General features: G+C 38.9%; 1 protein-coding gene across 1 annotated transcript; it reads right to left on the reverse strand.

Moving 5' to 3' along the window:
- Positions 1–7322: 7322 nt before the first annotated feature.
- LOC133540036 (tissue alpha-L-fucosidase-like) lies at positions 7323–23430 on the reverse strand. The gene is made up of 8 exons (XM_061882508.1): positions 22986–23430; positions 19560–19694; positions 19353–19490; positions 19171–19276; positions 13381–13581; positions 13123–13313; positions 12910–13009; positions 7323–7647 (listed from the first exon to the last, which is right to left on the reverse strand). Exons 1-8 carry the CDS (start codon positions 23405–23407, stop codon positions 7516–7518), a joined length of 1425 nt encoding a protein of 474 aa, XP_061738492.1. The 5' UTR covers positions 23408–23430; the 3' UTR covers positions 7323–7515.
- Positions 23431–23705: the final 275 nt, after the last annotated feature.

Raw genomic sequence — 23705 nt, forward strand, 5'->3', positions numbered from 1 at the left:
CTGAAATATAACATACATATATATATATATATATATACATATATAAATATGAGACTTTTACAATCTTTGTACAGAGATGGTTAAAAAGTGAAGAGGTTTTATTCATTTTTGCAGCGGCGGCGGTTCAGGCTCGGCAAACAAAAAGCACAAAGACCTGCTTTTTATACTCTTACTGCACTGTGAAGGACACGTCCAAGAGTCCAAAAGTATTAGTCCACAGTAGCAGAAGTCCTCTTATGTTAAATATCACCTCTCATGTGCACTCCGCCGCGCCAAACACTTTCAGCCCCGACACGCAGAGCCGGCAGATAACCCCGAAGTACCTCAGCCTTACACCACCCGGGCCTCTGTCCTCAGGGGATTGTCCACATCCAGTAACACACGGGAATACAGCCCTTTTCTTTCTTTATGTTCTCCATCAGTGGTTCTCAAATGCCAAAGAATCACTTCGTCAAATATTCAAACGGCGTGTCACGTTAAAAACATTCAATATACTTAAAAGACCTTGATTTTAGTGAATATTTAGACCTACTGCGCTTCTGAGTGTTTTCTGAGGTGGTACTTGGTGAAAAAGGTTTGAGAAGCACTAATGGAGACACTCTTGGAGCCATGTTCTCAGGCAGGGTGGATGGGGTGTGGTGTTTGACTCAAGCAGGGGTCTTGTAGCAGCAGATTTGAGTTTTACTTGGACATTTCTAAGAGGCTGCTCTGGGCGAGGAGGGCAATAAAAAAAACATAATTTTGGAGGAAAATTGCCTGTAATATTTCATTTTATTCATTCATCTTTATTTTCTACATGTATCAAAGGGATGTACTGGAATTATTTTACAAAATCTTGACTTTGACTGCTGTTTTACTTGCTTTCATATGTATTTATTTTATTTATTGTAATATTTATTTATTATTTGTATTTGTGTTTATCAATTTGATTTATTTTATTACATGTCATTTTTTATTTTTTTATAATACATTGTTTTTTACTGTACTTTTACAAATATTCAACAATGCTTCATAAGTAGCAAATAAATAATAAATGTATTTAATTTCATTTTTTTATGAATTATTTATTCATTATTTCCTTTTTTTGTGGTTATTTTATAAAAAAATAAACTGATGTAAAAACAGCACGCAAAATATTCGGAATGCGACTCTTCCAGTGGGTCTGGGTTCTAGTTTTTGCCTCACTTAAAGCGTGAGTGAAAAAAGCACAGGTCCGGAAGAGATGATACAGTATTATCCGCTCACAGGTTGTCTGAGCACACTGCAGCTAGTCATGGATTGTTCCTTCATGCTTCAGTCACATGCAGGATTCTCACAAGATTGAGGCAAAAACTGACCCACTCCACAAAAACACGCAATTCAATTTCAATTAGATTTAGAATCAATTCACGATTAAAAAAACTAATTTCGTAATATATTAATTGGGATAAAAAAAATCATGATAAAACATTAACCTGACTTTTTCAAAATTCGGAATGGATTTAGAATCGGAATAAACAAGAATCAGAATTTGTATGTAAACTGATTTTTTTAAGCTCAACTACAAAATATGGTTTAAGAAAAAGAAAATGACCCCGACAATAGATTTCCAGTAAATCATTTGTATTTTATTCGTATTTTATGAATTTACCTGCACATTTTATATACCCCAAAGAGCTGGAACAATCTTTGTTCTAGATCTATAAATTGTTTAAATATTAGAATGATAAATTGGGAAAATAAGAATCATGATTCCGATGCTATATGAAATATGCTTTGTAAAAAAAAGAAAATGAGAGCAACAATAGATTTTAAGTAAATACTTTGGATTTCATTCATATTTCATGTATTTACCCACACATTTTATATACCCGAAGAGCTGGAACAATCCTTATTTTATATCTATAAATTCTTTAAATATTAGCATAATTATTTGTTTCACTTTAACTAAAAGTATGTGTATATTTATTTTTTTATTTATTGTTTAGTTGTTTTTTTCGGTTTTAAAATTCTGAATTAATTTAGATTCTGAAAATAAGAATCATGATTCGGGTGGTAACGGATTTATAAGAGCAACAAAAGGAATATATGTCAATACAATCTATTTTATTCATATCTTATCTATTTACCTGCACAGGTGTCTAATTGCATTTGAACATTTTCTATGCCCTATAGCAGTGGTTACCAACCTTTTTGTATCCGCGGACCGGTCAACGCTTGCTAATTTGTCCCGCGGCCCGGGTGGGTGTCCTTTTTTTTTTTTTTTCTTTGTCATTAAAAAGGGACGTTTTTGTCTTGAAAAAGGGAGGTTTTTGTGGTTGGTGCACTAATTGTAAGTGTATATTGTGTTTTTTATGTTGATTTAATAAAAAAATATTATTTTTTATTTTTTTTAAATAAGAATTAATAAAATATTCTTCTGCGGCCCGGTACCAATCGGGCCGCAGAAGAATTGACAACACCGCGGCCCGGTAGTTGGGGACCACTGCCCTATAGAGCCTTATTAAATATTAGAATGATTTTTTATTTATTTTTTAATCAACACAAAGTTGTATTGGATTTTGCATTGTTATTATCATTTGCAATATTTATATTATTTGTATAGTATTTAAAAAAAATTATTTAAACTTCGGAAACAATTTAGGTTTGGAAATATAAGAATCACAATTCGGATGTTAACCGATTTTTTTCAGCACCCCTACATTTATTTTTCATTTATATTTTATCTATTTCGCTGTGTGTGTGTGTGTGTATATATATATATATATATATATATATATATATATATATATATATATATATATATATATATATATATATATATACACACTGTTTAAATATTACAATTATTATTTGTTTATTTTATTAAAAATATTTGCATTGTATTCTGTGGAATTATTTTAATTTTTATTTGTTTGTGTTCTTTTGGAGTATTTGGAGCCCTCAGAGCAGCCGCAGGACATGTGCACCTGAAACTCCGATGTGCCTTCAGCACTGCGGTCATACTGTACTTGATGCTGTGTACCAACACTGTAATATCTGAGCAATTCCTGTGGATTTCCCACCCTGCCACTCCTTTGTTTACAAGAATAATGTAAATACACACCACATATACTGTACTACAATATTAGGACTATTAATTGGGTGGTTCATGCCAATAAAGGGGGGCCTCGTTATTCTCTCACTCTTACAATATAAGTGTTGTCATTTAGAGACGGGTATATTAAAAATAAAAAAAACACTAGTCAGGGGTTTGAACTTGTGTATAGTAGCTAGTAGCGCTGCGAGGATGGAGACAAAGACTCTGGGGACCGTGATGGACAAAAAGAGTGAGGACGGACAGAGGAGTCAAACATTTTTCTCTCATTCTGAACGACAGACTCTCTAAAGTAGCAACATCCCACATGTCATCTCCATGACAACCAGACGGGTCTTTATGCATCTTTAAGCTCCACCTGTGTTCCACGCTGTGCCATGTTGTACATACAGGAAGCCTATAGCAATAGCAACGCCATGATTATGATTATTATTATTATTATTATTATTATCAGGACATGAATGCCTCCCGCTGGTGATGCATGAGGAACACACTTTTGGAAAACACGCTTCATTGTGTACATACCACTTTGTTTTGTGGGGATCTGCTGGTGACCGAGAGAAAGATGGCACACTGTGACGTGGTTTACTCCCCTCCTCCAACACAGAATGTAACACTGTTGTCAAAACATTTTCTAATGGCTCATATCATGATTATTACTACTATTAATATGATTACTATAAAGCTATTTTAGCCAGTTACGTCTGGTTGCTGAGTCTTTATTCTTCACAGAGGGCAAACATGGAACCCTAATGTGGACCGACTGACATGACCGTGGGGATCTTCCTGCAACTCCACGCCAGATGTGGCAAACACCAGCTCAGGAGCGCCATATTGAAATATGATGTCAGGAAAATGATCATTTTGCTTAAAAAGTAAATGAAGTGTGATGTTATCGGAAAAAAAATAATTCCAATTGACGTTGAAAAATAGATAAATAAATATTTATGAAATAATTTAAATAAATATGAAGAACTTGAAAATTATTATTTTTAATAAATTGATTTCAATAATATTTATTACCACTGGATCGGTTCACAGCCAAGTGTGAAGCGGCCGGAATGAGAATCAGCACCTTCAAATCCGAGTCCATGGTTCTCTCCCGGAAAAGGGTGGAGTGCCATCTTCGGGTTGGGGAGGAGACCCTGCCCCAAGTGGAGGAGTTCAAGTACCTAGGAGTCTTGTTCACGAGTGAGGGAAGAGTGGATCGTGAGATCGACAGGCGGATCGGTGCGGCGTCTTCAGTAATGCGGACGTTGTACCGATATGTTGTGGTGAAGAAGGAGCTGAGCCGGAAGGCAAAGCTCTCAATTTACCGGTCGATCTACGTTCCCATCCTCACCTATGGTCATGAGCTTTGGGTCATGACCGAAAGGATAAGATCACGGGTACAAGTGGCCGAAATGAGTTTCCTCCGCCGTGTGGCGGGGCTCTCCCTTAGAGATAGGGTGAGAAGCTCTGTCATCCGGGAGGAACTCAAAGTAAAGCCTCTGCTCCTCCACATCGAGAGGAGCCAGATGAGGTGGTTCGGGCATCTGGTCAGGATGCCACCCGAACGCCTCCCGAGGGAGGTGTTTAGGGCACATCCAACCGGTAGGAGGCCACGGGGAAGACCCAGGACACGTTGGGAAGACTATGTCTCCCGGCTGGCCTGGGAACGCCTCGGGATCCCCCGGGAAGAGCTAGACGAAGTGGCTGGGGAGAGGGAAGTCTGGGCTTCCCTGCTTAGGCTGCTGCCCCCGCGACCCGACCTCGGATAAGCGGAAGAAGATGGATGGATGGATGGATTATTACCATTTTATCAAATGTTATTTTTTGTCATTTCCTGCGGGATTTTTGCGGGCTTATTTTGTGATCGTTGCTGCCAAAAATGCTGGAATTTGCCCATCTTTTCAGAAAGTAGTGGCAAAAGTTGCAATGTTTTTGTTTTTTCCCCCCAAAAAATTTAATCGGATTGTGATTTTTATTAGACTTAGACTGAGACAAACTTTAATGATCCACAAGGGAAATTGTTCCACACAGTAGCTCAGGTACAAAGGATGGAAAAGATGGAAAGAACAATGCAGGTATAAAATAGACTGAAAGCAATATCAAATTTTATGAATTTGTTACTAATGTTTGAAGTGTTCCTTGTAACATCAAAAAGCAAAGAATTGCAACAAAAATTAGAGAACAAATACTGTATTGATGTTTTACTCATTTTACACTACGCACACTTAAAAGTAGACACCAGATGGCAGTGAAAGCGCATTGTCAAATTACTGTATTTTTTTTTTTATTCTAATAAAAATTGTAATAATTATATTTATAGAAAAAATCACCAAATGTTTCCTTATTTCTTAAACGTTACACTTGAATATCTATAAACATTCATTTATGTGATGTCATCGCCTCTCATTTGCCAACAAGTGCGAGGTAAATTTGTGTCGGAAGTAGCAATTTTTTTTCCTAACATTTAGTCATTTTGAGATTGTATGAATTTGTTATCAATGTTTGAAGTGCACAGGATTGCAACAAAAATTGGAGAACAAGTACTGTATTGATGTTTTATTTGTTTTATACCACGCACACTTAAAAGTAGACACTAGATGGCAGTAAAAGCGCATTGTCAAATTAATATATATTTTTTTATTCTACTAATAATTGTAATAATTATAATTATGGAACAAAACCCCAACAAAGGCTTCCTTATTTCCTGTATTTTACGCTTGCATATCTATTAAACATTAATGTATGTGATGTCATCGCCTCTCATTTGTCAACAAGTGCGAGGTAAATTTGTCGGAGAGAGCAATTTTTTTTTTGGTAACATTTAGTCAGCTTGAGATTTTATGAATTTGTTATCAATGTTTGAAGTGCACAGGATTACAACAAAAATTGGAGAACAAGTACTGTATTGTTTTACACCACGCACACTTAAAAGTAGACTCTAGATGGCAGTAAAAGCGCATTGTCAAATTAATATATATTTTTTTATTCTACTAATAATTGTAATAATCATAATTATGGAACAAAACCCCACCAAAGGTTTCCTTATTTCCTGTATTTTACGCTTGAATATCTATTAAACATTCATTTATGTGATGTCATTGCCCTTCATTTGTCAATAAGTGCGAGGTAAATTTGTCGGAAACAGCAAAAAATTTTTTGTAACATTTAGTCAGCTTGAGATTTAATGAATTTGTTATTAATGTTTGAAGTGCACAGGATTGCAACTAAAATTGGACAACAAGTACTGTATTGTTGTTTTACTTGTTTTACACCACGCACACTTAAAAGTAGACTCTAGATGGCAGTAATGTTTTTTTTAATCCTACTATTTGTAATAATTATAATTATGGAAAAAAATCCCACCAAAAGCTTCCTTATTTCCTGTATTTTAAAATTGAATATCTATTAAACATTCATTTATGCGATCTCATCGTCTCTCATTTAGAGTCAGCTTGAGATTTTATGAATTTGTTATCAATCTTTGAAGTGCACAGGATTGCAACAAAAATTGGAGAACACTGTATTGATTTTTTATTCGTTTTACACCACGCACACTTAAAAATAGATACTCGATGGCAGTGAAAGCGCATTGTCAAATCACTGTATTTTTTTTCATTCTAATAGTTCTACTAATAATTGTAATAATCATAATTATAGAACAAAACACCACCTAAGGCTTCCTTATTTCCTGTATTTTAAAACATTTGTAAACATTCATTTATGTGATCTCATCGCCTCTCATTTGCAAACAAGTGGGAGGTAAATTTGTGTCGGAAGTAGCAATTTTTTTTGTACCATTTAGTCAGCTTGAGATTTTATGAATTAGTTATCAATGTTTGTTGCAATGTTAACAAAAATTGGAGAACAAATACTGTATCGATGTTTTACTCGTTTTATACCACGCACACTTACAAGTAGAAACTTGATGGCACTAATAGCGCATTTTCAAATTACTGTATTTTCTTTTAATTCTACTAATAATTGTAATAATTATAAATATAGAACAAAGACTTCTTTATTTCCTGTATTTTTTTAAACTGAATATCTATTAAAAACATTCATGTATGTGATCTCATCGCCTCTCATTTGCCAACAAATGCCAAATTCATGAAATCACAAACTAAGTCAATATTATAGAAAAAAAACATTGGCATTTTTTTGCCGCAAATTTAGGCATTTTTAGCACCATTTTATTTTATTGCAATTATCTATTTAGTTTGGTTAATTGCACCTCTGAGTTATGAAAGAGAGTGAATTTTGTTGAAAATCTGTCTTTTATTTCTACATTGTAAACACGTTTCATTCATAAAAGTTCAATCAAGAACACCCGTTAGATCGTAAATCACCGCGGCTACAGAGCAAACACAATAGAAGTATTTCATTTATGGTGCACATTCAAATGAGTGCACTCATTTCGACGCTCTTTTTGTACCTTCTGTTTCGACCAATCAGTGCACGCCATCCAGTCTGAGGGTCCAGGCGTGTCCTGCTGTGTAAGGCAGCTCAGGTAGGACAACATTAAGGCCGTTGGGCTGGACCGGGGACCAGGATAGAGGCTTAAGGTTGCCCAACAACATCACCTGGATGAGGGAGGAGGCAGGTGTGTTAACTCACCAGTTAACAGTGTCAACTTGGTTATACTACAACTTTTAACTAGGTCGAACACCTCTTTAGTTCCCTACATAACATATTACACCCAAAAAGGGGCCATTTTAAACCCTCTCTATAATTGCTCCATATATCTCAACATGTGTTATTATTGTTAGCTTCCTCAATATCGCTAGGCAGTGTACTGCAATGATTCAATAAAAAAATAAAATAAACATTGGACGATATCGGTATGCATGCAATTTGTGTGATATCATGTGCGATACAAGCAGTCCTGCAGTGTGTTTACTAAGTGTGCAAAGTTAACATCTAAATGTCCTCCAGTAAGCACACAATTTATTTTATTTTAGTCAAGCCATTTACAAAAAAGTAAACATGCTTGGCTATAGGCTAGTACGAGCTGGCAGCTACACAACGGCTAAGCACACAATAGCACCTAAACTAGACACACGTAATAATCATTGAACAATAAAACAGCACATTTGTCAATATAAACAAGTATCAAATAATTATATTTGCGTAATACTTATACATACAAAGTCTCCAAGGCAGAAGCGTCTTAAAAAGCGTCCAGTGACAAACGTGTGCGCGTCTTAGGGTTTGGGCATTATGACTGAAAAGTGCATCACGATACGTCAACACAAGCGTGAAAAACACTAAAATGTCAACAAAAGTGTAAAACCACATTGAACATTTTAAGCTCAAGAAATAAGGAACGTGTAAAAAATGTTTAATAAAGTGTAAGAAAATAGTGCAAAGTGTGAAAATGTAGACAGAAAGAAACCCGAAAGGAACCAGTTTCTGCTGGTTTAGTGCCAGGAAGTTACAGCTGTGCTCTAAAGGGTGAGCGTGGCTAAGGTGGTGCGGTATTACCGATAACTAGCGCCTTGGTCTGAATACGTGTTTATCGTGATATCTATTGATATCGTTTTATCACCTGGGCTTACTGCATCACGGCCTTGACCTAATGAATTATTGTGACCACTATGTGTTGCCAAAATACAAATTACCACTCCACTTCAACTTTAAAGACAGTGCAAATCCATTCCGGGTGGTTAATGTGTAGATTATTGTTTTCATACCTACTATTGTTCTCTTTTAAAGTAAATTCTCCTGATCAAGACTTTTCTAACATTCTACACTAGGTAATAAAAGTATTTATGATTCCTGCTGATATCGTGTTGAATCAATGTGGGTATCGGACAATACTCAAGGCTCCAATATTGACTACGTGTTTATCGTGACATCGACTGATATCGTTTTATCACCTGGCCCTACCGCTTCATCAACTTACTGCATCATGGCCTTCCCTTAATGAATTATTGTGACCACTATGTGTTGCCAAAATACAAATTACCACTCCACTTCAACTTTAAAGACAGCGCAAGTTCATTCCGGGTGGTTAATGTGTAGATTAGTGTGTTTATACCTACTATTGTTCTCTTTTTAAGTAATTTCTCCTGATTAAGACTTTATACACGACAAAATAAATGTATATATGATTCCTGCTGGTATCGTATTGAATCAATATGAGTATCGGACAATACTCAAGGCTCCAATATTAAAAAAGTTGTATCGGGCCATCCCAAATAACTTCAGTCGGGTAACGTAGCCTTAAAACAGGTGCACAGAGACTTACTGTTCCAGTGCAAAACAAAGACTAAAGCACAACAGTATTAAAAAGGGAAGCCACACCTTTTTTTTTTTTTGTGCATTTGTGTGTCTGGGAAATAACTTTCATAAAGTCCTGAAAAAATGGGTTCATAAACATAATAAAATCAAAGAAAAACAAAAGTGCGTCGAAGGAAATAAATCTTAAAAATATCACTTTCACCATCTTGTGCAATACAATTGTATCATGCTTGTGTCTGCAGGGATTACTTTGGAAAATGTTTGTTTGAACATTTGATTTGTTTGGGAAACTTCCTTTGTTTCTCGACTATATTAGTAGTGTTTGAGAGCAGAACTAAACAAAGAGATCGTGTGATTTTGAGTTATTTTGTGGTTGCTACGGCTAAATATAACTAGAAGACCTGATTGTGCAAATAAACTAACGTCATGTTGAAAAAAGTCCGCGTAATTAATATTGTGATTGCTGCTCCAATCCACTGTATTGTAGTTTATTTGCATTGACGGAGGTGATTACTATTAATTTAGGGGATAATTATTATTAATTTAGGGGGTGAGCTGATAGTTTGTTAGTATCAGTCAGAGGGATCTGCATTTTTGATTTTTGATGGCAATCACGTACTTTTTCATAAAAATCGGTCAATCGATCGACACTTTGGTAATTAGCGCAGTCACGAATTCCATGAGTTTTAGCTTTGAAAAAAAATTGCTAAAATGGTAGCAAAAAAGTGTTAGCATGCTAAATGCTAACGTGAAAACAGTTAGCATATACTAATAGTAAATATATCCATTATTTTTAGCTTTGAAGCTAAACAAAGAAAAGAATCAGATCAAAAATATGCACAAATGGAAGGAAAAAATATTAAATAATTTATTATAGCTTATTTAGTAATTGTAAGTAAAAGTGCGTGCAATAGTTTGTTTCCATTTCTTTTGGGTTATGTTGACACTTTATATCAATCAATCAATGTTTACTTATATAGCCCTAAATCACAAGTTTCTCAAAGGGCTGCACAAGCCGCAACGTCATCCTCGGCTCAGATCCCACATCAGATCAAGGAAAAACTCAACTCAATGGGACAATAAAAAACTTTGGAGGGGGCCGCAAATGTGGGGACCCCCCATCCCCTGGGCAAGCGGTGCAATGGACGTCGAGTGGATCTAGCATATTAGTGTGAGAGTCCAGTCCATAGTGGATCTAACACAATAGTGAGAGTCCAGTCCATAGTGGATCCAACATAATAGTGATAGTCCAGTCCACAGTGGATCTAACATAATAGTGTGAGAGTCCAGTCAATAGTGGGTCTAACATGATAGGGAGAGTCCAGTCCATAGTGGATCTAACGTAATATTGTGAGAGTCCAGTCCATAGTGGATCTAACATTATATTGTGAGAGTCCAGTCCATAGTGGATCTAACATAATATTGTGAGAGTCCAGTCCATAGTGGATCTAACATAATAGTGAGAGTCCAGTCCATAGTGGATCTAACATAATATTGTGAGAGTTCAGTCCATAGTGGATCTAACATAATATTGTGAGAGTCCAGTCCATAGTGGATCTAACATAATAGTGAGAGTCCAGTCCATAGTGGATCTAACATAATAGTGATAGTCCAGTCCATAGTGGATCTAACATAATAGTGTGAGAGTCCAGTCCATAGTGAGTCTAATATGGTAGGGAGAGTACAGTCCATAGTAGATCCAACATAATAGTGAGAGTCCAGTCCATAGTGGATCTAACATGATAGTGAGAGTCCAGTCCATAGTGGATCTAACATAATATTGTGAGAGTTCAGTCCATAGTGGATCTAACATGATAGTGGGAGTCCAGTCCATAGTGGATCTAACATAATATTGTGAGAGTCCAGTCCATAGTGTATCTAACATAATATTGTGAGAGTCCAGTCCAAAGTGGATCTAACATAACAGTGAGAGTCCAATCCATAGTGGATCTAACATAATATTGTGAGAGTCCAGTCCATAGTGGATCTAACATAATATTGTGAGAGTCCAGTCCATAGTGGATCTAACATAATAGCGAGAGTCCAGTCCATAGTGGATCTAACATGATAGTGAGAGTCCAGTTCATAGTGGATCCGACCAAATAGGGAGAGTCCAGTCCATAATGGATCTAACATAATATTGTGAGAGTGCAGTCCATAGTGGATCTAACATAATATTGTGAGAGTCCAGTCCATAGTGGATCTAACATAATATTGTGAGAGTCCAGTCCATAGTGGATCTAACATAATATTGTGAGAGTCCAGTCCATAGTGGATCTAACATAATAGTGAGAGTCCAGTCCATAGTGGATCTAACATGATAGTGAGAGTCCAGTTCATAGTGGATCCGACCAAATAGGGAGAGTCCAGTCCATAATGGATCTAACATAATATTGTGAGAGTGCAGTCCATAGTGGATCTAACATAATAGTGAGAGTCCAGTCCATAGTGGATCCATCATATTAGTGAGGGTCTAGTCCATGGTGGATCTAACATAATAGTGAAAGCCCAGTACATAGTGGATCTAACATAATAGTGATAGTCCAGTCCATAGTGGATCTAACATGATAGTGTGAGGGTCCAGTCCATAGTGGATCCAACATAATAGTGAGAGTCCAGTCTATAGTGACTCTAACATAATAGTGTGAGAGTCCAGTCCATTGTGGATCAAGCATAATAGTGTGAAAGTCCAGCCCATAGTGGATCTAACATAATAGTGTGATAGTCCGGTCCATAGTGGATCTAACATGATAGTGTGAGGGTCCAGTCCATAGTGGATCCATCATATTAGTGAGAGTCCAGTCCATGGTAGATCTAACATAATAGTGAGAGTCCAGTCCATAGTGGATCCAACATAATAGTGAGAGTCCAGTCCATAGTGGATCAAGCATAATAGTGTGAAAGTCCAGCCCATAGTGGATCTAACATAATAGTGTGATAGTCCGGTCCATAGTGGATCTAACATGATAGTGTGAGGGTCCAGTCCATAGTGGATCCATCATATTAGTGAGAGTCCAGTCCATGGTAGATCTAACATAATAGTGAGAGTCCAGTCCATAGTGGATCCAACATAATAGTGAGAGTCCAGTCCATTGTGGATCAAGCATAATAGTGTGAAAGTCCAGCCCATAGTGGATCTAACATAATAGTGTGATAGTCCGGTCCATAGTGGATCTAACATGATAGTGTGAGGGTCCAGTCCATAGTGGATCCATCATATTAGTGAGAGTCCAGTCCATGGTAGATCCAACATAATAGTGAGAGTCCAGTCCATAGTGGATCCAACATAATAGTGAGAGTCCAGTCCATAGTGGATCTAACATAATAGTGTGAGGGTCCAGTTCATAGTGGATCCAACATAATAGTGAGAGTCCAGTCCATAGTGACTCTAACATAATAGTGTGAGAGTCCAGTCCATAGTGGATCAAGGATAATAGTGTGAAAATCCAGTCCATAGTGGATCTAACACAATAGTGTGAGAGTCCAGTCTATAGTGGATCTAACATAATGGTGTGAGAGTCCTGTCCATAGTGGATCTAACATAATAGTGAGAGTCCATATAACAATACTTACGCTCATTTACAACTAAATGTAGTGTTTACCTTGGTGGCTGCTGATGTTTTGGGTTCCAAAAGTTGCAGAGTGGGCTCGGGGGGTTCACTTGTGAAGGTGGCATAAACGCTGCCCCCTTTCAACGTATACCTAAACAACCACAACAACAACAACAGTTGGGCACTGCATCACGCATGTCCTTGTGAGGAGGAAACACGTTTAAAGAACTCCTGTCTTAAAATTCTGCCCTCCCTGGTACCGACCATACGGGGATGGAAGCATTTTCCCTCTGGACCCTCCAAGGTTGAGAAGAGTAGATCGCCTCGCCGTTGACCTCCAGCCAAGCGCCCACTCCCCGCAGACGCTCCTCAAACACCGCCGGGATCATTCCGTCAGCAGTGGGGCCCACGTTCAGGAGGTAGTTCCCTCCCAGGGCCACGGTCTGAATCAGATCCTGGACAGGAGGCAGTTAAAACCGTGAGTCAAACGTAGGCTCACAGGTGTGGTTCTCATGTGCTCACCTCTATAATGGCGTGCAGGTCCATCAGGTCACTCAGCTTCATGTTACGGCGATAGCCCCAAGAGAACTTGTCCACGGACGTGCATTTTTCCCACTTATGTTGGGGAAGCTGGCCTGGAGTGTACTTGTCCTTGCAGTTGTAGTAACCTCCATGTTTGCACGAACAGCCCGCTCCCCATCTGTCATTGGTCACCACTGTGTCCTGGCACGATTAAATAGTTCAGCTCCAACAAACCAATCTGCAATTAGTAGGGATGTTCCGATACGATACCGATGTATTGGCTGATATTGATAGGAATCTGATACAATATCAGCATGCTTTAATCATGTTGTCGTGTGGAATGCTAGAAATGCTTTGACGAGGCACGTAAATTAAAACGCCCACTAAACGACGCATCCTGAAGAGACGGTCAGAAAGCGACTTGAAGAGGGTCTGTAAAATATAATCTATGCAACATTTTGACTAAAGATTCACCATTAAATGTTATGTAGACCACGAGGAAGTATTTTGAATGTAGAAAAAAATATATACATACATACATACATGGAAATGTATGCAAAACTGCAACATAAGTACCTATAATTAAGGAGCTGGTGGGATCTCTCAGTGAGGTGGCTCACTGCAGTCTGACACATTGTAGAACGGTCTGCATTACTTTATTTACAATAAATAAATCGATTATTGATGTTTACTAACAGATTTTATATTTGTCCATGTCCCAAATGTGATGCATCTAAAAATTGATTATTTCCCCCACCTCTAGTTACTACTATTATTGTCTCACTGTTATGTTTTCATCATGGTATTAATGTATTATTAATATCAATCAATCAATCAATCAATGTTTACTTATATAGCCCTAAATCACTAGTGTCTCAAAGGGCTGCACAAACCACCACGACATCCTCGGTAGGCCCACATAAGGGCAAGGAAAACTCACACCCAGTGGGACATCGGTGACAATAATGACCCAGTGGGACGTCGGTGACAATGATGACTATGAGAACCTTGGAGAGGAGGAAAGCAATGGATGTCGAGCGGGTCTAACATGATACTGTGAAAGTTCAATCCACAATGGATCCAACACAGTCGCGAGAGTCCAGTCCAAAGCGGATCCAACATAGCAGCAAGAGTCCCGTTCACAGCGGAGCCAGCAGGAAACCATCCCAAGCGGAGGCGGATCAGCAGCGCAGAGATGTCCCCAGCCGATACACAGGCAAGCAGTACATGGCCACCGGATCGGACCGGACCCCCTCCACAAGGGAGAGTGGGACATAGAAGAAAAAGAAAAGAAACGGCAGATCAACTGGTCTAAAAAGGGAGTATATTTAAAGGCTAGAGTATACAAATGAGTTTTAAGGTGAGACTCAAATGCTTCTACTGAGGTGGCATCTCGAACTGTTACTACGATACTCCCGTATACTAAAGTATTGTCCGTTCATTACCTTATAAAATTCGAGGTTCAGACGCATGTTCGTCAAACTAATAATAATAATAACTGCTATAGCAACCGCAACATTAATACGGCCACAACGACAACTCTTGCTGACCTACTGCCCTCGGTAATGGCACCATTCCCAAAGTATGTGGGCTCTATTGATAACCTCACTAACAACTTTAACGACGCCCTGCGCGAAACCATTGATAACATAGCACCGCTAAAGTTAAAAAAGGCTCCAAAAAAGCGTACCCCGTGGTTTACAGAAGAAACTAGAGCTCAGAAATTATTATGTAGAAAGCTGGAACGCAAATGGCGCACGACTAAACTTGAGGTGCACCATCAAGCATGGAGTGATGGTTTAATAACTTATAAACGCATGCTTACCTTAGCTAAAGCTAAATATTACTCAAATCTCATCCACCATAATAAAAACGATCTAAAATTTTTGTTTAGTACGGTAGCATCGCTAACCCAAAAAGGGACTCCTTCCAGTAGCTCCACCCACTCAGCTGATGACTTTATGCAATTCTTTAGTAAGAAAATTGAAGTCATTAGAAAGGAAATTAAAGACAATGCGTCCCAGCTACAACGGGGTTCTATTAACACTGACACGATTGTATATACGGCGGATACTGCCCTCCAAAATAGTTTCTCTCGTTTTGAGGAAATAACATTAGAGGAATTGTTACAACGTGTAAATGGAATAAAACAGACAACATGCTTACTTGACCCACTTCCTGGGAAACTGATCAAGGAGCTCTTTGTATTATTAGGTCCATCAGTGCTAAATATTATAAACTTATCACTCTCCTCGGGCACTGTTCCCCTAGCATTCAAAAAAGCGGTTATTCATCCTCTTCTTAAAAGACCTAACCTCGATCCTGACCTCATGGTAAACTACCGACCGGTGTCTCACCTTCCCTTTATTTCAAAAATCCTTGAAAAAATTGTTGCAAAGCAGTTAAATGAACACTTAGCGTCTAACAATCTATGTGAAACCTTTCAATCCGGTTTCAGGGCAAATCACTCCACGGAGACAGCCCTCGCAAAAATGACTAATGATCTATTGCTAACGATGGATTCTGATGCGTCATCTATGTTGCTGCTCCTCGATCTTAGCGCTGCTTTCGATACCGTAAATAATATATTATTTTTACATACATTTTATAATACGTTTCATACTTTTTTTTTTTACATGGCTCTAATTTGACAATGAGGTTGTTTTACTCATTGTCAATAGTGCTGTGTGTTTTCTTCACTTCTCTTTATTTTTCCTGGTGTAAAGCATTTTGTGTTGCCACTTGCCTGTTTATGGAAAGTGTTACATAAAAATAGTTTAAATAATTGATTTGTTGATTCAAATTTAAGTTAAACCCATGAAGCAAGAAAGATGTTGAGCAATGCGGACACATTTGTTACTGGATTGTGACAGCAATGCCAGGATGCAGAAGAAGAAAAAATATTTAACGTAATGACAAAAACAAACAAAAGACGAGTGCCGCTTAGAAGGGCACGGAAGCATAGGGAAGACCATGCATAAACGAAACTAAAACTGACAGACTCCAAAACGGGATGCTGGAACACAGCAAAAACCCACGGCAGGAGGAAAGCGCGTTCACTATTCATTTTTAACAAAGACCCGACAAAGAATGGTGGCTCACACTCTACTTAAATAGACCTACTCGCTAACATAAAGCAGATCTGGGGATCACAGCTTAGAGAAAGATGTGAGACGGCTACGGAAAAACTCCAACACAACAGGAAGTGGCACCAAAATAAGAGCGCAGGACAGGAATGAAAACACTAAACAAAAGAGAACACTAACAACCTCAAAAAGAGGCACGGCTGGTTGGAGACTTTGTATGTGAAATAATACATTCCTATAAATATTTGATACCAGTTTATGATGACAAATGTGCTATTTTACACTGCAATATTGCTCAGGTATTATTATGTGTGTCTTGCTTGTGTGCAATTAAAGCTTTGCTGTTGTGTAACTGCTAGTGCAGAGTAGCCAATAGCCTACTATGTTTCAATACATATTTAAATAATGACTTGAATGTGTCATTAATTAGTTATTATCGGATCTAGATACATAAACAGGCTAAGAGACAGCTTACTTCATAGGGCAGTAACACTCTTGAACTCGCACCCAGTTAAAACACACTAAACACACTTTGGTAAATGAAATATATATAATTAATGCAAATAATATTAATAATAATAATAACTTAGATTTATATTGCGCTTTTCTAAACACTCAAAGCGCTCACAGAGAAATAAGACTCAACATTCATTCACACCTGGTGGTGGTAAGCTACATCAGTAGCCACAGCTGCCCTGGGTTAGACAGAAGCGTGGCTGCCAGTTTGCGCCTACGGCCCCTCCGACCACCACCAATCATTCATTCACCAGTGTGAGCGGCACTCTGGGCAAAGGGTGAAGTGTCCTGCCCAAGGATACAACGGCAGCGAATTTTTGGATGTCAATAGGTGGGAAGCGAACCTGCAACCCTCAGGTTTCTGGCCGGCCGCTCTACTCACTACACCATGGCGCCCCAAATATTAACAATAGCAACTTTTAAACCATTTTATATACACTGCAGGCCAAAAGTTTGGACACACCTTTTTATTTCAATGCCCTTTTCTTTATTTTCATGACTATTTACATTGTAGATTGTCACTGAAGGCATCAAAACTATGACACCTGTGAAGTGAAAAACCCTTTCAGGTGACTACCTCTTGAAGCTCATGGAGAGAATTCCAAGAGTGTGCGAAAAAGTAATCAGAGCAAAGGGTGGCTATTTCAAAGAAACTAGAATACAAAACATGTTTTCAGTTGTTTCACCTTTTTTTGTTAAGTACATAACTCCACATGTGTTCATTCATAGTTTTGATATGACAATCTACAATGTAATTAGTCATGAAAGTAAAGAAAACACATTGAAGGAGAAGTTGTATCCAAACTTTTGGCCTGTACTGTAGATGCATCTCTATCTATCGATGTTGTAAATATTATCCAAAACTTGCTGTATTGCACTTCTGGTTAGATGCTAAACTACATTTTGTTGCATTGTTCTCTCTGTGTTGGCCCTGCGATGAGGTAGCGACTTGTCCAGGATGTACGCCGCCTTCCGCCCGAAGCAGCTGGGATACGCTCCAACACCCCCCGCAACCCCGAACGGGACAAGCGGTAGAATTGGATGGATGTTCTGTACAACTGTAATGACAATAAAGTTGAATCTAACCTAACTGAAAAAATATTTAATTAATTTAATATAAAAGTTCAAGTATCTAGGAGTCTTGTTCACGAGTGGGGGAAGAGTGGATCGTGAGATCGACAGGCGGATCGGTGCGGCGTCTTCAGTAATGCGGACGTTGTACCGATCCGTTGTGGTGAAGAGGGAGTTGAGCCGGAAGGCAAAGCTCTCAATTTACCGGTCGATCTACGTTCCCATCCTCACCTATGGTCATGAGCTTTGGGTCATGACCGAAAGGATAAGATCACGGGTACAAGCGGCCGAAATGAGTTTCCTCCGCCGTGTGGCGGGGCTCTCCCTTAGAGATAGGGTGAGAAGTTCTGCCATCCGGGAGGAACTCAAAGTAAAGCCGCTGCTCCTTCACATCGAGAGGAGCCAGATGAGGTGGTTCGGGCATCTGGTCAGGATGCCACCCGAACGCCTCCCGAGGGAGGTGTTTAGGGGACGTCCAACCGGTAGGAGGCCACGGGGAAGACCCAGGACACGTTGGGAAGACTATGTCTCCCGGCTGGCCTGGGAACGCTTCGGGATCCCCCGGGAAGAGCTAGACGAAGTGGCTGGGGAGAGGGAAGTCTGGGTTTCCCTGCTTAGGCTGTTGTCCCCGCGACCCGACCTCGGATAAGCGGAAGATGATGGATGGATGGATGGAATATAAAAGTAGAATTGTTTAATAATTTAATAAAATATTGCAATATTTAATTATTTATTCATTTATTTAATAATTATTTTTTAATCGATAATTTCATAATCCTTTATATAGATGATTATTTCATGATTTAATCATTTATTTGGTTATTTTGTGAACCTGTTAATTATGGAAGATCAAATCAGATAAAAGTAAATACACAAATATATGTTTTGTTTTTTTTCTTTTTACATACAACTATTTCATAACTATTGTATTTTCAAAGTGGTAAAATCAGTTAAGGAGTGTATACAATTTTTTTAAGTCTCTTTTTTTCTAATTGGCCTCACTTGCGCCCTCTACTGTTTACCTTTTGTAAATGATATGACTAATCAAGGTAAACACATCGCAAGACTGCTGGTATCAAGCCGATATCATCTGATACTGCTTTTTTAAGACACGTACTTTGACGGGGCTATCGTTATAGAGCCAGGCTAGGAACTGCGTGGAGTTCCAGTACGTGTCCGGTGCCTCCCAGTCCCCATCAGACCAGATCACCTCAGGCCTGTACCTGCAGGGGAGGGGAAATGGCGCACCTTTGCTGTCAAGTGACATCCATCAACGTACATATGTAAGGCGCCACTAACCTCACAACCATGTTATACAGCTCTGGTAGAAGCTTACGCAGCACAAAGTTCTGCGTTTTGAAGCCATTCTGCTTGTCAGCCAGGTAGAGAGGATGGAACCACTCGTATAGGGAGTTATACAGTCCAAAGTGCAGAGACCTGGGCATGGATATCAAATAAAGGACCTGAATGGCTACAAAAGAATGTCATGTTTCATGGGAGAGCTACCGCTTGCGCACTGCATCCCCCAGGTCTCCGACCAGGTCTCTGTGGGGACCGGTGTCGACAGAATTCCAGTTCCAGGAGTATGGAGAGCCCCAGTTGGTAAAACCTTCATGGTGTTTGGCTGTCAAGACCACGTACCTGAGAAGAAAATACAGGTTTTGATAGATTTAAAACGGGCATAGTGTGGCAACATAATAGAGACAGAGCCTCCCGCTTCTAGATGTAGTTCAACTTTTGCAGAAGTGCCTCACCATCAAAACTTTTGGATCCGTATAAAGATGACGAAAATTTTACATCACAAGATCAGAAAGAAATATACGCAAAGATAAGTTAATATCACTCTACTTACATATACACGAGTGTGTGTACTGTATATAAGTCTGCCTTTAAAATCCTGGAATATAAAGTCATTTTTTAAATTTGGGTCACATTTCACCAAACTCCACTGTGGTCAGATGGTATTGTAGTATAATGCGCAGTTATTCACCCTGAATGGCATTTTACGATGTTTTTTTTTATGTAAACAGATTGTTTTCAGATTGCCTTTTTGTCACAAAAAACATCCACGAAGTTTGGTTCTTTTATGAATTTACTATGGGTCTACTAAAAATGTGAGCAAATCTGCTGGATCAAAAGTATACATACAGCAATGTATGTATACTTTGCGATAAATTAGAATGCAAACTGAGAGCCAGGCCTTCTCCACCAACCTCACCAATGTGCTTTTGGAAGAATGGTGGAAAATTCCTATTAACACACTCGGCAACCTTGTGGACAGTCTTCCCAGAAGAGTTGAGGCTGTAATATATATATATATATATATATATATATATATATATATATATATATATATATATATATATATATATATATATATATATATATACATATATACACATATATATATATGCTCACACTACATAAGCCCTCTAGATCACTTAAGATCTTCTAAGACCAATCTGTTAGCGGTTCCCAGAGTAAACTCAAATCAAGGGAGAGCATCATTCAGTCACTATGCAACAAACAGAATAGAATATATCTTTATTGTCATTGTACATTTGTACAACAAAATTGTATGCAAACTAATTCAGTGCAAAATCATACATAAACCATAAGAACATAGATAAATAAAACCATAAGAACAGAGATAAATAGATAAAAATACATAAAATTCATAAAAATACCAAGCATACAGCTCACGTGCCCAGTCATTATTGTTATCTTGTGTTCAGTGATACTATTGCTCTTGGGTAAAAAGTGCTTTTCAAACGGTTTGTCCGGCATCTTATTGTCCTGTATCTCCTGCCTGAGGGCATCAGTTCAAAAAGTTTATGTCCAGGGTGAGATGGGTCCTTTATTATGTTTTAGGCCTTTTTGAGGCACCTGGCACTGTACAGGTCATCTAGGGCAGTGGCCCCCAACCACCGGGCCGCAGAATTTTTTTTTATTTAAAACCTCCCTTTGTCATGACAAAGAAAAAAAAAAGTTTGTCTTTTTTCAAATTCAACACAAAGTTATATGTTTTTGGTAACACTTCAGTTTGGGGAATGTATTCTACGTAAGAAAGACTTAATTTAGAGTTATTTGGACACTATGGGATCATATTCTAAGTAATAAAGACCTAATTTAGAGTTATTTGGTTAGGGTTATAATGCCGAATAAGGCATTAATAAGTACTTAATAATGACTAGTTAAGAGCCAATATGTTACTAATTTGCATGTTAATAAGCAACTAATTAATGGTGAATTTGTTTCCCATACAAATGTTTTACCATGTTTTTTTTTTTACTGGTGCACAAAATGAACCGTGCATGAACATCACCTTGTTCAAACAACAAATCCAACTCAAAACAAATTACACACCAGCAAATCAGTCAGCTGTTGTCGTATCTGTATCACGCCAATAGGGAGAAGTTTGTATTTACACCATGAGTTCAGTGTTTTGACCTCCGCCGAATCCCTGAGGCCGACTCACCGAACCCCTAGGGTTCGATCGAACCCAGGTTAAGAACCACTGGACTAAAGTATTTTATTTTGATTTGAGAATAAATATTAAAGTATAAAGATCTCGTGTCAGCGGCACCGATATTTTAGTATCCATCCACATGTCACTAAAATCATAGACATCTTATAAGTAGACGCAGCATGGAGCGCTACTGCCTACTGGCGCTGACGAGACGCAGGGCCGCCATCTTGGAGTGGTGATCCGCCCCACTCAGTGCAATTCATTTGGCAGGAGCAATGAACTGTCAGCTTATTTCATTCATCTTACCTCACTGAATACCACTCAATTTCACCCCCTTTTTGTCTTACATGTAGCTATGATAAAGGACACATGTTTTATTATTCATAGTTTGCTTAACAGTAATGGAATATTCTTATATGCTATAAGTGAGCAGACGTCCCAGATAAAAACTAGGAATATTATCCCAGAGTAGGGGGAAAAAAGGGTCAGCTATTTTTAAGTTGAAGAAACAATATGATTAGGTTATACATACAAGCGTTTAGTTAACGCTATATTATAAAAATGTAACGCTATATTATATAAAAATAGACATATTGTTAGAAAAATAATACTAATTAAAAACAATTTACAAACTCAAGCTATGGGATGACGTAAGAGGAAACGTTAGGAAACGTGACCCCGGAAGTAAATGCGTATTCCCATAGCTTGTGTTTGTAAATTCCATCCCATCCATCCATTTTCTACCGCTTATTCCCTTCCGGGGTCGCGGGGGGCGCTGGCGCCTATCTCAGCTACAATCGGCGGAAGGCGGAGTACGCCCTGGACAAGTCGCCACCTCATCGCAGGGCCAACTCAGATAGACAGACAACATTCACACTCACATTCACACACTAGGGCCAATTTAGTGTTGCAAATCAACCTATCCCCAGTTGCATGTCTTTGGAAGTGGGAGGAAGCCAGAGTACCCGGAGGGAACCCACGCATTCACGGGGAGAACATGCAAACTCCACACAGAAAGATCCCGAGCCTGGATTTGAACCTAGGACTGCAGGACCTTCGTATTGTGAGGCAGACGCACTAACCCCTCTGCCACCGTGAAGCCTGTTTGTAAATTGTTTTTTTAAAAATATATATTTTTTATAATACAGCGTTAACAAAACGTCTGTATTTTTATAATACAGCGTTAACAAAACGTCTGTATTTTTATAATATAGCGTTAACAAAACGTCTGTATTAATCATGACCCCGGAAGTAAATGGGGGGAAGGTTTAAGTAGGGGGGGAGAAATTTGGCGTGACAGTTCCTCATCACCACCTCAAGATGGCGGCCAAATTTCTCGCCAATGTTGCGTCTACTTAAAACATGTCTATGACTAAAATGGTGTATATTTTTAAACCCGGAAGTGATGAATCTGCAGATAAAAATAAGCGAATCAACCCCAAACACAACAATATTTGACTCACTTTGCTCCGGAAGCGTTGAATATGTCAGCCCACTCCTCCGGGTCGAAGAACTGGCCGTGAAATTGATGCGCAAACTCGGGGTAGGTGAAGCCAGGCGGGTAGTTCCGGGTCATGAAGGCCACACAATGGGGATCCGGGGGCTTCTGTCCCCGCCAGTGCCACCAGAACCACTCGCTGCCGAAGCCGGGCACGGAGAACACCCCCCAGTGGACAAATATGCCCACCTTCGCCTCGTCGTACCACGCAGGCAGCGGGCGGGCGTCTAAACTCGCCCAGTCAGCCGCGTATCGGGCTTCGGGCGTTAAAAGGCCGAGTAAGATGGCGAACACGACAGCTAACACCATTGTTGTGGAATATCTCGCGCCTTTTAGCGTCACGCGCTTACACTTCCGCATTGGACGCGTGTCGGGGGATGTTTTCATCACGTGATGCGCACGGCACGTGATTTTCCTTTCGCAGTCGTGGCGGATGACAACCACTTTAACTGTTGCTTTACGCCCCCTATCGGCCTGAAGAACAACATACCGTACAGCAGGGGTGTCCAAACTTTTTCCATAGGGGGCCGCACAAGGAAAAATTTAAGCATGCGGGGGCCATTTTGATATTTTTCATTTTCAAACCATAACAAAATATATGGAATTTTTTTTTTAATCATTAGGGCTCCTGGGGAGCATAGAGGCTCTCAGTCACTAAAATGTTAAAAATAAGTCAAATTATTCT

Source organism: Nerophis ophidion, linkage group LG21 (genome assembly GCF_033978795.1).
Source record: "Nerophis ophidion isolate RoL-2023_Sa linkage group LG21, RoL_Noph_v1.0, whole genome shotgun sequence".
NCBI lineage: Eukaryota > Metazoa > Chordata > Actinopteri > Syngnathiformes > Syngnathidae > Nerophis > Nerophis ophidion.

Bases quoted from the DNA above. Each gene is read 5' to 3' on its own strand.
- LOC133540036 (XM_061882508.1), bottom strand. From the start codon at position 23,407: ATGAAAACATCCCCCGACACGCGTCCAATGCGGAAGTGTAAGCGCGTG. The intron at 19,277-19,352 runs GTTAGTGGCGCC...CCTCCCCTGCAG, and splicing joins CTGTATAACATGGTTGTGAG to GTACAGGCCTGAGGTGATCT. The intron at 13,582-19,170 runs GTACGTGTCTTA...TAATCGTGCCAG, and splicing joins ATAACGATAGCCCCGTCAAA to GACACAGTGGTGACCAATGA.